Source organism: Coturnix japonica, chromosome 4, assembly GCF_054131305.1.
Source record: "Coturnix japonica strain WE chromosome 4, WE-NBRP24, whole genome shotgun sequence".
Taxonomy (NCBI): Eukaryota; Metazoa; Chordata; class Aves; order Galliformes; family Phasianidae; genus Coturnix; species Coturnix japonica.
In genome coordinates, this window is record NC_140666.1 from 88817242 (window position 1) to 88834226 (window position 16985).

The following is a 16985-nucleotide window of genomic DNA, read 5'->3' on the forward strand; positions in this document are numbered from 1 at the left end:
CACCCCGATGTTGAACGCAGTGATGAATAAACAAACCAATTTCATTTCATAAGAAAAAAAAGACACCATGGTTACAGTAGCATCTTAATAAGCCTCCTTTTGGTTTGAACAATTCAACATGTTCGCAATAACATGGGCAAAGCTATCAGGAAGAAATCAACCCCCAGCTCAGCAGAGTGAAATACAGCCAGCGTGCATCTCTGGGCATCCTACATTAGCTCTTTCCAGTGAGCCATCTCTCCATGTTCTCCTAATTCAGGAGCTTAGAGAGGGAGATGGGGGAATCCCATGCAGCCCAGTGCTCTTTACTCTTCCTACATTCTTATTGTTCCCACTTATAAGCATATTTTCTTCCTCTCTGCATAACATCTAGCTTTGAATCAGTGTGTGAGAGGAGGAAAACCAGATGGCAAGAAAAAGGCCAGCACTGCCTCAACTCTGCTGGTTCTGTCTGCTGTCCCAGTCAGATTTGTAGACCTCGAGACAGAAGAAACAACCACGCTGTATTACAGAAGCTCAGTTCCTTTCTTCATTTGTCAGTTATGACATTTGTTAATTGAATTATCAAACTGCAGATTTGTTGTTCCCATTTCACAGTTCTTAGAAATCCACGCACGCAGTTAACACTCTCAGTAATGAGTCAAGGACTGACAGTCCTGTCCTCTCCTTCAGCAGCTTGAGAGAAAACAAGGAAATGGGACTTGCATTTCATTATATGGATCTTCCATCCCACAGGAAGCTAGACGAGACATTATGAGTCTGCAGACCAGATTTTAAAGATGTATTTAAGCCTACAACTCCCTTTAAACTCAGTAAGACACACTCTCCAAATTGCTTTAATAAAACTGAAACCATGCTGCCTCTACAGCAAATAACTTGGCATGCTGCCCCCATATTATAGGGACCACTACACTGCTTGAGTCATAGATCCCTTCCTCTCATGCATACCCACTCCACCTTTTCCATTTATAGCCTAGACACTAAGAAAAATGCTAACATCTCACTAATTACTGTAATTATCACAGCAACTATCAAGTTGTCAGTACACATCCATTGCAATTAACACTGTTTTACTTTGCATCAATCATTTCTTACACAGCCTTGGAGGACGGAGACTGAGGATTCTCTGAAGGATTTCACTGCCACCCCCAAGGCTTTATTGCCATCTGCTCTTTGGAGAGAAGACAGTGACACAGCTGTGTCATCATCCCACAGAAGGTGAGAGGTGGTAGAACTGCAAGTGGCCAATCCAACTTAGGCTATCACTGCACAAGAGCAGGTTAAACACCTATCACCACCTGTAATACTTATGCTCATAAGGTCACCAGGTGACCACAACTTCTCTCAAAGGTGCCCTGTTCCAGCTTGTTTGGCACACAGAGTCCAACCTAGGATGGATGTTCAAACAGTAGAGAGATTAAACAGTCTACTGAGGATTTAGAGGATGTTCTAGCTGGATTTTATTAAACAGCTCTTTCCCTAAAGAGTGGCCAGGCACTGGCACAGGCTGCCCAAGAAGGTGGTGGAGTTACTGCTCCTGGAGGCATCCAAGAACCACAGGGATGGGGCACTTGGGGCCACAGTCAATAGGCATGATGGGGATGGGTTGGGGTTGGACTTAGTGGTCTCAGAGGTCTCTTCCAGCCTTAACAATGTTATGATATAACAGAACATATATATGAATATATGAATTATCAAAAGAATTATCAAGAAAGCTAAGGACAACTGGAATGCCACAGCATCAAGATGATCTCAAGAAACCAAAAATGGTTTCATGCCATCAGTTTCTCACATGCTTGAGAGGAGTCAGCAGCAGCAGAACCGTGAAAGCAAAAAGTTAGCTGATGGATAGCAGAAATGAATCAGAGGCATTCAGCAGATGGCTATTATCTGCCCACATCACCTCAATCAAGGCTGATCCTCCACTGATCTGCACAGGACAGCACCACTTGTTTGCTGTGTTAGGATAATAATGTCAGCAGCTTTGATGCAAGTCACAATGATTCAACTCAAACACAATCTTGCACCTGAGCTGAGACAATGTTCATTACCAATATATGCTGGGGGATAAAAGGATTGAGCACAGCTCTGCCAAAAAAGACCTGGAGGTACTGGTTCTATGATAAATCCAGTTCTGCAACAACCTTCTAGTAACACATTCTGTATCATTTTCCATACCTCAGCCCTGTTTTATTTCCCTGCTGCTGTTCTATGATATAAAATCAGCACAATAACTACTCTTATTATCACTCCTATAACTTTGAGTAAGATATACACGCAGAACACTGCAAGGCAGCATGCCACCACGAGAGGATATAAATATGTTGCTTGCCCAGATGAGACAAACCAAGAGCAAATTAGTTGAATTGCTGGTACAGCAACACCTCAGAGATAGCTCAAACAGAACCTGTTCCAGTCAGGACACCCACTGTTTTGAAGAGAAATTAATGACTACTCCTTCACAAATATTTTTAGCCAGATAGTCAAGTCACACCAGGATACTGCATGCTGGAAACTGCCTAGCAAGAAACCCAAGACAGCTACTCAATAGTCATTTTAATAGTGTTGTGCATCCCTAATTGCAAAGCTGTACAGTGCATCATGGCAAGAAGAGAGGCTGTCATACTTCAGGAATAAGAATGCACTGAAACAGCCTCCCCTAGCATAATGCAAGCAGGACCCCTGGCCAACATCCATTAGACCAAGCGGCACAGAATCCATGCATAACTAAGCTTTCAACACTCAAGAACTTCCAAAATCAATGTCATATGCTGGCCTGCTGCTCCACAGACAAAGTCTACTTATAGAGGCTGCAAAATCCTCAGGAGAAGGTGCTCCCAAAAACCACCTTGTCCTGAGCACAATCCCACCTCTGCTGCTGCCAGATTCTCACAGCTGTTTCCTCAGAAGCATACTGAGATGGTGATTAAGTAGTTCAGACTGTGAACAGATTCCCTATGCACCCATCAAGGGACATAAACTTGTCCAAGACATGTACTGCCTTTCCAGCACTCCTCAAGTGGGGCAAGAGCCATGGACTATCATCAGAGGACAGGGACAGTATTGAAGACAAGTGTCTACACACAAAATGTCTGACTGAACCCTTTTTCTTCAAGTGATGCCTTCTCATGTGACCCAGGACCCAAATTCCTTTGTGTTTGAAGCACAACAATTTTACTTGTCCACCATGGCATTTTTTTCCCCTCTAGCCTTGCTAAAGCATGCTGTCCCTCTGGTATTTGTTGCTCTACAGCACACTAAGATGCTCATGCACAAACCACAGGCCAGAAATGCAGGAATCCTACAGCTCTAAAGAAAACAAAAAAACAACCCAAAAATCTGGAAGACGAGACACACTGAGCTTCCAACTATTTCTTATCACAAGTAGATCATGCATTTGGACTCAGTTTTCACCTTAAGTGATCAAGTTCTTAGGTTACTTTCAGTCAAGCACAACCAGCTCAAAGCAGCTTAGGCAGTCGTATTAGATAAGACAAATTAAACAAGCCTGTAATATTAAAGTGGGCCAACATCAACGATGTCACAAGTTCACACAGCCAGACCCTCTCAGCCCAGGTGGGACAAGAGATGACAGCCTAAAGCATCACAGGTCATGCTTTAGCCCCCAAAGATCAAGACTGCAAGTGATATTTAATATCAGTTCATTTCCTCCTTGCATGCTTTGTACTTTCATAGTTGGAGGTCTGCAGTAACAAAGCCTATGGGAGGTTTCTCATGTTTCTGCCTAATCGTTATCAAGTTACTGTCTCAAGAGTAAACTAAAGGCTGTTTCCCAATTGTCCTCCTAAACCCAGCGTTTCCAGGGAATTCACTCCTGTTGTACCTCATGGAGGCAGATCTGATTAGTGGGAATAAACAGGAAATCAAGTCACAGCAGTGTCTATGGGGTGTTTGTGCTTTCAGCTGGAGAGGAACTAAGCAGCCTGAGTCTCTGTGGTGTATGTTTGGATCCCTTTGCAGGCAGCTGCAGAAGAGAAAGTGATGAATTAACATGTCAAGGAATTGTCTGGGACAAAACACAGTGAAACAATCAGAATTTGCAAAGAAACTGCTTGGAGAACAAGCAACATATTGGCTTTCTTAAATGAAGACTGAGGAATTCAGGGAAGAATATATTAATATATCCTGCTCCGACCAATAAAAACCAGCTCCCCACACCCACAGTGTGTTTCAAAATCCTGCTTTCCCTGTTTCTAGATGAAAGTCTATCACGCAGAATCCCTACTTACCTTCCTTGATGTGTGTAGCAATACGCAGCCAGCACTTTCATTTTCAGCTGGAAAAGAAAAGAAAAACAGTGTTACTATCACAGGCGTCTGACAGGCAGCACAAGGCTCAGGACAAGGTGAAGTATCACTCTTGGCAGACAGAAGACTATATCTAGCGAAAAGCAGAGATTCAATTTTCACAGTACTTCCCATTTAGGAAATACAAACCAAGTGCAGAAACAGCCTTTTACTGTTCAGCCACAATTTGAGTCTTGCAGCTTTCAGTTTTGTTCTTTCAAATTTCCTATGTGTTTTTACCCTTTACTACTCACCCCCCTCCCCACTGCTTCCCCCAAATCTAATTCTTAATACTTTAGGTAATCATTTAATCCCATGCATCGCTGCTTGATAGATTGAGGCTAAGATTGCATGAGTCATTCTCATTTGGAAACCATTCTTGTCCTCGTTAAAAAGTCAACAATAACACCCAGGCACTTCCAAGGGAGCAGACTGTGAGAGATCACACGCAGTGACTCGAGGATGAGCACATTAGCGTCCCATCAACTCACCACTCTGCCTCCATAAATCAAAGCGTAAAGCAACAGAGCTCTTGAGAAAGAAAACTGCTGTTTGGAGACTATTAACTGTCACTCACTATGAAGTTGAGTTGCAGGGACAGAGGTGTACAAGAGCTGCTGGTTCAAAGAATAGCGTTAATGTTGTCTTAGGGTGTCTACGAAGCAGGTTTTGTAATATAAGCTAAAAAAAACCACAACCAAATGAAATTTCATTGTTTTTGCCATGGCCCCCCTCTTTGCTGCCTTGGTGGTACAGGGATGTAATAAGAAGTTACAGACATTCATGGGCAGATTTGTTTCTTCTACATACCTGGATTTTCCAAGCCTCTCAGAACTACTTCAATCCTACTCCACAGGATGATCTCACTACAAACTCAGCCCTGCTGCCCTCTATACTCAGCACTTTGAGTGCCATGCTCTGTTTTGTGCCCTACTCTACAACATAGATATTGAGGACCTGGAGTGTGTTCAAAGAAGGGCAACAGAGCTATGAAGGGTCTGGAGCACAAGCTTTAGGGAGAGCCAGAGGGGAATTGGGATGGATCAGCCTGGAGAAGAGGAGGCTCAGGGGAGACCTTATGATGCCCTTCAACTGCCTGAAGTGAGACTATGGTGAGACCTGATGGTCTGACTCCAACTAACAGTTATAGGGACAGCGATGATGTTTTTACTTTGCACCAAAGGTAGCATTCATACTTAAAGGTTTAAAACACTGGGAAACAAACTGGAGACAGAGTTGACTCCACAGTAGAGGAAAAGAGGGAGAGGACTGCATTCATCTTTAAATAAAATGGTTCAGAGGCTTTGGTTACATCACTCAACTTCTTCTAAAGTTCACTTGGACACTCTACATGTGATTAAGAGCATCACTTAAATCTGCTGGCACAACAATTCCAATTATAACCGCTTTTGACACATTCTTTGGAAAGCACAAGCTGTTTTATCTTGAAAATGCTATTTATTATTAAGAAGTAAGCACGCAACTAAACCAGAAACATCAAGCATTTTCCCCAGGCTTTTACATTTGTAGTTCTTCAGCGCTCACTTACTCAATTTACAGCCTAATTACACATGCAGAAGTATGCTGGAAAATTTGGAGGCCATAAATATTCATTGAAGGGAAAACATGTTTCGGTTTTTCAGCTTTTGCATGAAATAGTCCTAGAGAAAAAACAGTCTTGAACAATAGCAAGCACGTGCTAAAAGCTGGTATCTGTTCTCTGTCCTTCACACCAAGCCTTTGTGTGCATGCAAATGCAACACAAATTCATGTTGTCCTTTTATCATGCAGCATCTCTTGGCTCCTCTTATCAGCTTCAAGTGCATATCAACCCTTTCTGTTGACAGCTCTCTCAAGTATTCATCATGAACCAGCTCTGAGTGCTGCTTTATCGACACAAGCAAAAACATCTAATTATGTCTGTTGGACCAGAATCTTTCAAACTTCACACATACACACAAAAAAAAGCTATTCTGAACACAGAGGTGATGTTTTGGGAGCCTCATTCATCATTTCACCAAAGCAACGCACTGTTCAAACTCAGTCCAGGAAGAGGAGACTGATAGATATCACCATCCCAATCCTGGGCCATCATCTTGAAGACCCATTGGAGTGCTATAACATTATTGAAGGACGGCTGCAAACTAACAGCAATATGGAATCATGACAGGACAAGAGGTAGCAGCCCTAAGTTGCACCAGGGGAGGTTCAGGTTGGATACTGGGGAAAATTCCTTCTCAGAAACAGAAATCAGGCACTGGAATGGGCTGCCCAAGGAGGTGGTAGGGTCACCATCCCTGGAGGTATTCCATAACCTTGAGAAGTAGCATCTGGGGATATGGTTTAGAGGGCATGATAGGGATGGGTTGGGCTTGGTGATTGTTGAGGTCTTTTGGAACCTTAATGAATCCATGAAGAACAGGGAAAAATACACACATTTCCCAATTGTGTTTGTGACTGACTTAAAGAACATCCACTTATGTACCACAGACAGAAGAATGTGATAAGCAAACCAGGATAAAATCATGCAGGAGATTGCCCATGACTCGTCTATTAAGTGATGGCTATACTCAAGCCTAAAACCAACATACATCTAACATCTATTTTCCTCAGCCTCCTGTACATTAATTGTCTTCCCCCTCCAGTTTTGGAGGAGCCATAAAGATGCAACACTCTCAACCTCTGCACTCAAGCACTTCACTGGGGGCAGAAAGGGCACAGAGAGCCACAGATTCACCCCCTATCTAGAGCAAGGCAGATTCTACCTACCAACCATCAACTACACTTTGCAACCAGGAATAATTTCACACCTGGGCATCAGGATGAAGTACACTTAGAGAGGTCAGGGTCACATAGTATTTCCATTTCTATTTTCATGGTTCTGCATGCTGCCAAAAGCAGGCTGCACAAGTTTATGTTAGGCAAGCGAGTGAGTTATGGGCATTTTATTGTCTTTGTCCTCTCACACAGAAAGAGCAGAGCTGCCAGGGCTGCTGACCTTATCTGTTAGGCTGTGCTCCAGGTTCCATCCAGAGGATAACCAAAAAGTCAGCAACACATCTCTGACATCCTCTGGGATCACACCAAGGCAACACACAAAGCTCAGATTTCTAGGAGGCGTGCATCCGTGCACACAGCGTTACCAAGTGCACTGTAAGCAGCTAACAGTTAACATCAATGCTAGTAGTGGTGATGAACTGTCAACATTTGACTTGCTCTCATATGTCCTTGTGTGAGCACACTCACGAGCCCTGGAGGGACAACATGGCATGCCTCCATTTTTATCTACCCTTCCACTTGCAGAATCTGGATGGGTCCTGGGTGTGAACAAGGCAATTTCATACATGGAAGCAAGAAATGCAGCAGGAAATCTATTCCCTGGAACTTGAGGCAATTCCACCCTGGCTGCCTTTATGTAATATTACTGATAGCGACATAGACAAATGAAGTCTAATTGCCTTTTTTAGCCTCTCTTACATAATGACATCTATGCAAAGGCAGCCCTGGAAACAAACCCACAGAAGCCTTATGCCAAAGTTTAAGGCTATTCACATTGACATGGTAGATGCCCCTCCTTGAAGACACCCAAGGTCAGGCAGGACAGAGCTCTGAGCATCTGATGGAGCTGTAGATATCCCTGTTCATTGCAAGGGATTTGGAGTACATGGCCTTAAAGGGTCCCTTCCAACTCAAACAATTAAGTGACTCTATGATCTCCTTTCCATTTCTTTCTTGCATAGGTTCACTGCGCTGCCCTTAACACCTGAAGAGATCGAAAGGTGTTGGAACAAAGCAGCCCCATGCAGAAGATATTTGCAGTATCTTTTCTTTGGAAGGTAGGAAAGCAAATCAGAAATCAAGAATGTTTTGGCTGTAGAGATGTCAGCACACTTTATATTAGATTTACATGCACTCTGCATATCCGGTTGAGCAGGCTAATAAATGACAGCAGAACACTATTGTGGCATTTTCAGTCTTAAAAAAATACGAGGATCTGATGTAAGTGGAAGTACTTGAGCATGGATTGTTCTGTTTTATAAATGAAAAAATTTTGTCTAGGTATTAGTGATTTCTCCTGGGCCCTAAGCAAATCTAAGCTTCAACTACTTGTGTTGAACAACACTGCAAGCAGCAGGAACTCTCTTGCTTTTACCATTTTTTGCCTTTAAAACAAAATTAAATCCCAGCAACACACATCACAAGAAGAGCTCATTAGCAGTAGCAGAGGTTCCACTTGCTCCTTGCTGACAGCAAGGTATTGCACAAGCAGGATCTCAAGGGAATCCTTTGCTGCTCTACAATAACTGCGTTAAGTCTGGCCTCATTCCCATCAGACCTGAATGATTTTGGTCAGATATAAATGTTTGATAATTGTGTCTCAACCATCCCACATGCCCAAGATAGAGCAGAGGGCAAAGGTGCAAGAGAAAGCTAAATATCATCTGAGTTCATCCCTTCATCTGACACAGGTTAAAGGCAAGTGGCAATAAGAAACAGGCTGCCTGTTTCTGGTTCAGAGAGCATGGGGAGGAAACCCTCATCTGAATACTGCTCAGCACAGGCATTGAAACAACTGACCATTGCATTGAATTGCAGAACAGAGGCATCTTGCACAGACAGGACAATGGAGTTGAGTACTGTGCCACTCATCACACCTCCTAACTCAGAATCATACAATGGCCTGGGTTGAAAAGGACCACAATGATCATCTGGTTTCAACCCCCTGCTATGTGCAGGGTCACCAACCAGCAGACCAGGCTGCCCAGAGCCACATCCAGCCTGGCCTTGAATGCCTGCAGGGATGGGGCATCCACAGCCTCCTTGGGCAACATACACTCCAACACGCATGTAACACAAAAGTGAATTTTCAACAACAACAAAAAAAAAAGGCTATGGTAGTTTTTGTGATTAAATTAGAAGGGGGGAGGGGGGAGCTCATTCCTATGCCAACTCGAGAGATAAAGCACTTCAAATTCTGGGGAAGCTGTCCCAAAGCAAAGGAACCAGAAAGGTGATTGTTGCCTTTGTGCAGAGCCGCCTGCACTCCCATCCCCACCTCCCTCAGCTTTGTGAGTGCTGCTTTGAAAACACCCCAGCCAGGAAATTGGGAAGGAGGCCATCCATCCCCCCCAACACAATCGGTGCATCCACTTTCCATTAGAGTATAGGAAGCTTCAGGAGTCCAACATCCCACCCTGACATCAAACTGCTAAAACAGGAGTTATCAGATGGAACGCGTGGGTCAGCATTGTGCCTCGAGACATAAAAAGGACCTTGGTATTAATGTGAGGAAATGTGACTATTGTGTACAGAATGATACCCATTCAGGCCCAGACCACTTGTCTCTGGAAGCTACTCTCTCTGGAATATCCTTGGCGCCAGCATCCAGTGTTTCTCCTCATCCCTTTTAGGGGAAAAAAAAAAAGCCATCTCTGCAGGGGCCAGCCGTGAGCCGGAGCCCCGTGTTTTGCAGGGAGAAGCGGTGCACGTGCGTGCCTCCGGAGTGCGTTACAGGAAACCGTTCATTCCCCGTATCTAGGAATGATCAATTGTCCAGAGGGTGGAACAGGCTTTCATTTCTCACGAAGCGTAAAGCGTGTTCCGTTATTTGCCCCCCAATTCCTGCTCTAACAAAGCCACATCCTGCCTCCCCATTGGCTTTGGGCTGCCAGCAGGATTTTGCATCTCCCCCCACCCAAGCCCAAAAAAATGTTCTAGGCACCTCTCTGCAGCCAAAGCCACTGATACAGCCACCAGCTGCAAGCAGAAATGCATGGTGCAAAAGCTGAGAAATTACAGCTTCACCAATCCCTGACAAACTATGCTTGGGTTCAGGGAAACACTACAAACCCCTCTACAGCAGTCCAGTAAAGGGAAGGCAAAGGGGAAAACAAAGCCATTTCAAAACCCCAAGATGTAAAAAACAAGATCTCAATAACAAAGCTATTTGCCTAGATGATTAAAAAGACCTGCCAAGCAGGTGAGAGTGCCACAACTGCCTGCAATGTCATCTCCCCACACCATGTGCAACATCAGACTTGAGCTACCCACACATGCCAACCTTCATAGTCCATCAAAATCAAATTGCTGTACTAATTTGCAGGGATTTATTTCCCAGGATGCTGCAGATGAAGCTGGAAGAAAGCAGCTGATCCACTGAGTTTGATGTTTCGGCAACAGGTTGAAACAATACCTGCAGACTCAGCTCCAGGGGAATTCAGGTACAAATTTACATATAAAAATACACAAAGACTTCAATGCAATTCTAGATAGCACTAAGACAGAAGGCTTAGCACGCTTCTAAGCGAGACAGTAAGGAAGGAGCCACAAAACCATGCAAGAGTGCCTGCAAGATGATACATATCTAGCCTGGTACGTACTTCACAAGTTGGACTTGATGCTCCTTACAGATGCTTTCCAGCTCAGAGTATTCTATGAAATACCCATAGCTTGTAACATGCAGATCTGGAGAGGAAAACTTCCTCACTGCACACCAACTCATTGATGCCCCCCATCCTATCTGGTACCAGTTCCCAGCTGGATCTACTACTAGGGGAAATTTCTCTTCCAAACAAGTGGTTATGCACTGGTACAGGTTAAATATCAGAGAAACATAGAATATGGAAGTGGTGAAGTCACCACCCCTGGAGGCACTGAAGAACTGTGGAGGTGAAGCACTGAAACACAGTCAGAGGGCACAGTGGGATGGGTTGGGCTTGATGACCTCAGAGGTCTTTTCCAGCCTTGATGACTGTATGATTTTACTGCATACCTTCACTGCTATCTCAGCTCACCTCTCAGGCTCTTTATAAACCATCCTGATCTTTGCTCAAAAATGCAGACTTCAGACACTAAAACATCCAGCATCAGAGAACAACCCACCTTCATGGTGGTGCAGCCAATACTGGAGCTGGACTTAATCCTTACGAGTCCCTTCCAACTCTGGATATTCTATGATTCTACATTTGCTGAAAACAGATGTCTTAACACCAAAATGCAAGCTGGAAGACTCAAAGACAGAGAGAATAAACTAAGTTTTTTATAGTTTCCACAAGGAAACAATAAAACACCCAAGATAAAGGACCCAAGTGTCAAGACGGAGAAGCATTTTAGTGCCTGTGCATCTGCACTGGCTTGGGCTCAACACTCAATGCAACAACAGCCAGTATTAGCTAAAAATGAGACAGGCAATACCTTAAGCCCTAGATTTCTTCAGGTTATCCTGTATTGAAACACATCTGTGCATGCAGCCCAGCATTTCATGACAATGGTTAATTGTCAGAGTTTTATGGGCTGTGCTACGTTTTGTTGGCTCAATGTTTAATCCCACCCAGGGGTCTTTTTAAGAACAGAATTACAGTAAAGTGCATCCAATTATGCTTGCAGTAAGCTGTACATCCATCATACCGAGATTAACAGCTCAACAGGATGATGGCAATGCTGTTATCATGTCAGCAATTTGATTTAACATTACCAGCACCCAGCCCCTGGGGCATCAACTCATCCCCTCTGCAGGGGGCATTTTTGGATTGTAGGACCAACGCTATGCTAAGGTAAGTGGAAAGCTTGCAGCTTGCCATAAGATCTCCAAAAAGAGAGAATCTGGATATCACCTTCAGCTAAGAGCAAACTGCAATGACCAGAAGAGGCATGCAGAGGAAGTGATGGACCTCTTGGAGGTCTTTTCCAACTTTAATGATTCTACGTGAAAGAGGCCTTTACACTCAAGGGCCTCATTCACACAGCTTGAAGAAAGCAAGAAAATAAGATGAAGAGATTCATTCTCACATTCACTTTTACACTGGGTTTAAAGAATATCAGAATCTTTGGTGTGTGAGCTTATTTTGGAGTTGAAAATGAACTATATAGGGGAGGTTCTTGCATTGCCTGGAGAAAACCTAATGCTTTCCTCCCTCCCCAAAGCTGGAAACGTGTTATAAATTCACAGCATTCATGGGTTAGGGATTCAAAGCACAGATATAGAACCAAGTAACCAGAGAGCAACAGCAATGCAGGGGAATTTCTGAACCTGTCCCCTCCCTTCCTGAGTTCAGCAAAGAGCATTACATGCAGAAATGCCTTGGTCACGGCATAGTTAAACTTAATTTCTGGGAAGAAAATAGATTGAAAGCAGGGACTGTTACCCCATTGCAACCTCTCCACCCTTAGCAGTTCAGGCTTCTTTCACAAGTCAAGGTGAGCCCCCAAAGCTCTTTCAACCACCCAAGGAGTCAACTACGCCTGCACATCCAGATTTGGCATGTATAATAATCAACTCTTGAAGATACTCCATCAAAAGAACCTTTAATAAAGAGCTGAGAGACTAGGTAAGCTAAACACACGGATTTTGAGGAGCTCTATGCTTGATAATCACTAGAGAACCTGGATTTTTGACACCTGGCCCACTTGGTCACCGTCAAACAAACCTCACTCTACACCTTCCCTTCTTAAAGCCTAATTTTAAGATATGAACCCTCATGTTTGGAAAGGACACTCCAGCACATCAGAAGTCCGTTTCTCCTTTAAGCATCCCAAACAGCTGAAGAAAAAGGATACAACTAATTCCACCTCAAATATCACTGCTTGAGGCAAATAAGCAATGTTTTGTTTTGTTTTGGTTTTTTTTGGTCCTCCTTTGAATGGGACAGAGAACATTTACAAAAAGTCCAGGTGGACACACAAGGAAAATCAAACTTTTTCACATTCAGAAGAATCCACAGCATGTACATTCCTTATCCCCAAACAACGTACCCCAAGGCATTAAGTCCAGACTCATCACGGCACAGCGGTTCATTTTAAGTCTTTCAATTAAGATGGCATTTGTAAAATTGCAGGCTTGCAAATTGCTAGATATTAACCTTTAGTCACCTCTCAGATTCAGAAAGCAGACCTGTGTAGCCAGGCAGAGTTCTGCACCACACGTGTTCACTGCATCAGGAAGTGCACTCTGTAGATATATCACGATCTGCACCTACTATGAAAGCCAGGTTTGATACCTCATCTTCTTTACCACTTGCACATGCATTGCAGGCTTAAAATCATGTGATGGGATGAAAACACAGAGTGAAAGTTCCAGAATATGCTGCACTGCTCATTTGGCACCAGTGCCAAACACCATCCTACAGAACCTCCTCCCCTGCACAAAGCTGTGCTGTAGGAGACCCAAATGTTGAAGATGATTTAAGGAGATTTGGCACTTGGAGGTCAAAATTCCTAGGGGCAGGTCACTATGTTTACAAATAGAGCCTGGCACATGACAGTATTTCTACACATTGGGGACATACTAAGGATCATTTAAGTGCAACACTGGATACCCACACACAGTTGATGCTTTTTTGTTTCTACTGATCAACTAATTCCTCAACAAACTGTCTACCTACTACAGCCAAAAGCAACCAAGCTTCACCAACACCATTCTGTCCTGTGCCTTGCACCTCCCCTAAGAGCCAAGGGCAGGGACCAGCCTCACTTAATACACTTATCACAACAGAACACAACTTATGGCTGCAGTCCTGGATTCACACACTCAGCAAGGCAAGGCAAATAGGAACATCCATTATATTTACTGATGCAAAGCTATGCATGCAAGAGGGCATCTCCCGCTTTACACTGTAGGCTCCATCACTCACCAGCAGTGTTGGGTGGCACCTCCAAGTTGACGTTGACGAAAAACCGTATGCTGTCTCCCGAAACGATGGAGGAGTTCACGGCATCAAAGAGCTCCTCTCCTCCCGTCTCCTCCTTGGTCTCACAGCCATCATCAGTGTCACACTTGAGGTACCCTGCCAACAAGAAGGACATGCGGTTACAACCACACCAGGAGCTGCGCTGGGCCCACAGCAACATGGGCACACATACGAACCCACGGCTGCTGATAAGGGCTGAAGGTGCTCAGCCTTTGTGGCCCCACGGCCTCGCAAGGGCCTTCTCCTCGTCCTCATGGGGCAGCTGCCACAATGAAGAGCTAATGGGCTCTCACAAGGGTCCCCAGAACAAGCAGCAGGGCCTGTATCCATCACAGCCACCCCACTGTCTGGCCACATGCTTGTGGTCTGCATTGGGTACAGGAAAGTGGGGAGCTCCAGCACCAAACTGTGTCACCAACGGCCTAACGGCATCAACTGAACCCTCCCTACAGCTCTGCACCACAGCATGGAGGAGAAAGGGGGGTTTCAGACTTTAGGACCCCATTGGTGACACACAATGCACCACTGAGCAGCTGTGTATCCTCACAAGGATGAGGACAAGTTAAGGCCCTGCCCACAGCAAGCCAGGCCTTCAGCAGAACAGCACTAAGCAATGGGCTCTCTCAGGTCCAAAGTCTGGATGAAAGCTTGGCCTGCAGACCCAAAACATTGGTATCTTTCAGCTGTGCCATTGGTCTAACCCAAGGTGTTCACCCACTCCACATATCAGGTTTTAAACCAAGGGAATACAGTGGTTTCCAAGGAGATGCAGATGGACAGACTGACTTGGAGCTCCCCACAAGCCAAGCAGCAGGTTACAGGAGGGGACAGCACAGAGGAAGAGAGACAAGTTCCTTAATTACAGCAGACAACTCCTCACCCTCTTGCAACATTTTAATTAGAGTTTAACCTAGTTGCGTTCAGCAGCAAGGCTGGCTTGCTGTGATGTTTTCTTGCGGAGCAGCTGGAGGATTCTTGCGGTGCGCTCTAATTTTGTTCAATTAGAAGAATTAGTGACATTATAGAATGTCATTTTTATTACTATTATCGTTATTAACACGTTGCTAGGATTATTCAGCAGCTCCTACCCATCCCCTGACAACTCCTTGATGCAGGAAGGGTATATTTCATTAGCTTGCTTTGGGCACTGCTGCAGAATGAAGAGGGTGAGGTTCAAGGTAGAAGGTTGAATGGAAACTCTTAAATATTGATAGCTTTTAAAAAGCAAACATGAATGCAGTGGCACCAAAAGAAGCAGCTGAGAGCAGTGCATGCAGTTTTGCAGTGATCTCAAGCCAGTAGATCAGCACTGCAAAACAAATAAGACACTGTGAGCAAGGGAAGCCACAAACAGGAACTCTGCAAGGCAGGACAGGGGCTGCAGCCCTTCCTGCTGCAAGCTGCATGCCAGCACGCTCCTCATGAGTGCTCAGCATCTCCCAGAGAGGACTTGGAGGGGGGACAAGGGGCTCAACAAAGAGAAGATGTCAAAACAGGTCTCACATCTTCATCCTTTATGCTGAGTGGGTCAGATAAGAGGTACCTGAAGTGGGATTCAAGCACACAGCACATGGTTGACTTCCCCTTCCCCCCCCCCCCCCCAAACCCATCCCAGTGTAATTAAGGCTCGGGTAAGAATGAAGCAGAAAAGCTTATATATTTGCTTTCCAAGCCCTGAAAGCAAAGAAGGCTGGAAATGGGAGATAAATGGTGCAGGAGCTGAAAGAAGGGCAAGGGTGGAGTAAGATCTCAGGGTTGGGCAGAGGTCAGCAAGGACTCTGGCAAGGGAAGCATCCTCAGTTCCTCCCTCCTTAGGGGAGGAAAGAGCAAAACAAAAGGCAGCCGAGCTGCATGTCCCTTGGGCAAGGGACGGACAAAACACACAGCTTGCAAATAACCCCAAACCTGAGCTGTACAGGAACTGCACTCCCAGACAGGTGTCTGCTTTATCACTAAACCCTCTCCTGTTTTGAAGCCAGCAGCTTATTCAATCCGCCAGGTATTATAATGAGAGCAGCTTATGCCTGTTGAGTGCAGAACCACCTCAAGGTGTATGTGTGGCAGATGAACCTTTACTCCAAAGACAGCACAGGAGCTGTCTCCAGCCCTAGCAGCTGCTTTCTCCCATCACCCCAAGGATCATTGCATCACCCTACATGACAAGGTCAACGCATCAGACCTCTGAGCACAGCAAGTGTCACTTCAGCCTCAAATAGAGGGTATAAGCACCACAACAATGATTTTGCTAGGTCTGAGCCCAGAGTTAGGAACTGAGGTCAGGCTGCCTGTGAAGATCAGCCAGCAGAGCCCACCTGAACCTTGAAGAACAACCTGCGGTCAAGAAAATTCCTCTCAGCCCTTCAGGACTCATTTGATAAGGGACAGAAACAGAAAAGCATGAAAAAAAGTAGCCAAGAACAGGTACCATCCTGCTGGAACAAAATCCCTTCTTAACTGCAGGCAGCCAGAATCAGCCTTGACCTCAAGTCCCTCTATTCTTCAGCCCATTGACTGCAATGTGAAAATAAGCCACTACCCCATTTTATGCAGGTTCTGGGAAGAAAAATGCAGTTTTTTTCCCTCACCCTTCTTTACTAAATCATCACCCTGCTCCCTGTAAACATTGCCTGGCTCAGATCTGACTTCTTCCATATCAATATCCATCCCAGTTCTTCTCTTTACTCCCATCAGTTTTGTCAGAGCTACTCCAGTCCTGCTGCTATCAACTATCCAAACACAGACAACATGATTACACTGCAGCTTTTCTATTACTATTTTCTTTTGAGCTGGTTTGTGAGAACCCTGGGTTCTGACTGGGAGAGCAATGAATTGGCCTGCAACCATTGGAGGTGGCAGTACCTCTCCTGCTGATGTGTTAGTAGCACCTGGCAGCTGCAGCAATGAAATCAGGGACAGTTATCAGAAAGTACAACTTCACCCCTATATATGTTCCCTAGAAAGGGCTACAGACTCCAAGGAACAGAGTGCAGAC

The 16985-nt window shown here is 44.8% G+C and overlaps 1 protein-coding gene across 10 annotated transcripts in view; it reads right to left on the reverse strand.

The window, feature by feature from the left end:
- SLC4A11 (solute carrier family 4 member 11) overlaps positions 1 to 16985 on the reverse strand; it is a 124157-nt gene that overhangs the window by 48003 nt on the left and 59169 nt on the right. For all 10 annotated transcript variants that reach the window (XM_015863019.3, XM_015863024.3, XM_032444207.2 and 7 more), the window contains exons 3-4: positions 13937 to 14089; positions 4251 to 4297 (exon numbers count right to left, since the gene is read on the reverse strand). In XM_015863019.3, coding sequence (XP_015718505.2) covers positions 4251 to 4297; positions 13937 to 14089 — 200 coding nt within the window. The remainder of the gene's footprint in view (positions 1 to 4250; positions 4298 to 13936; positions 14090 to 16985) is intronic.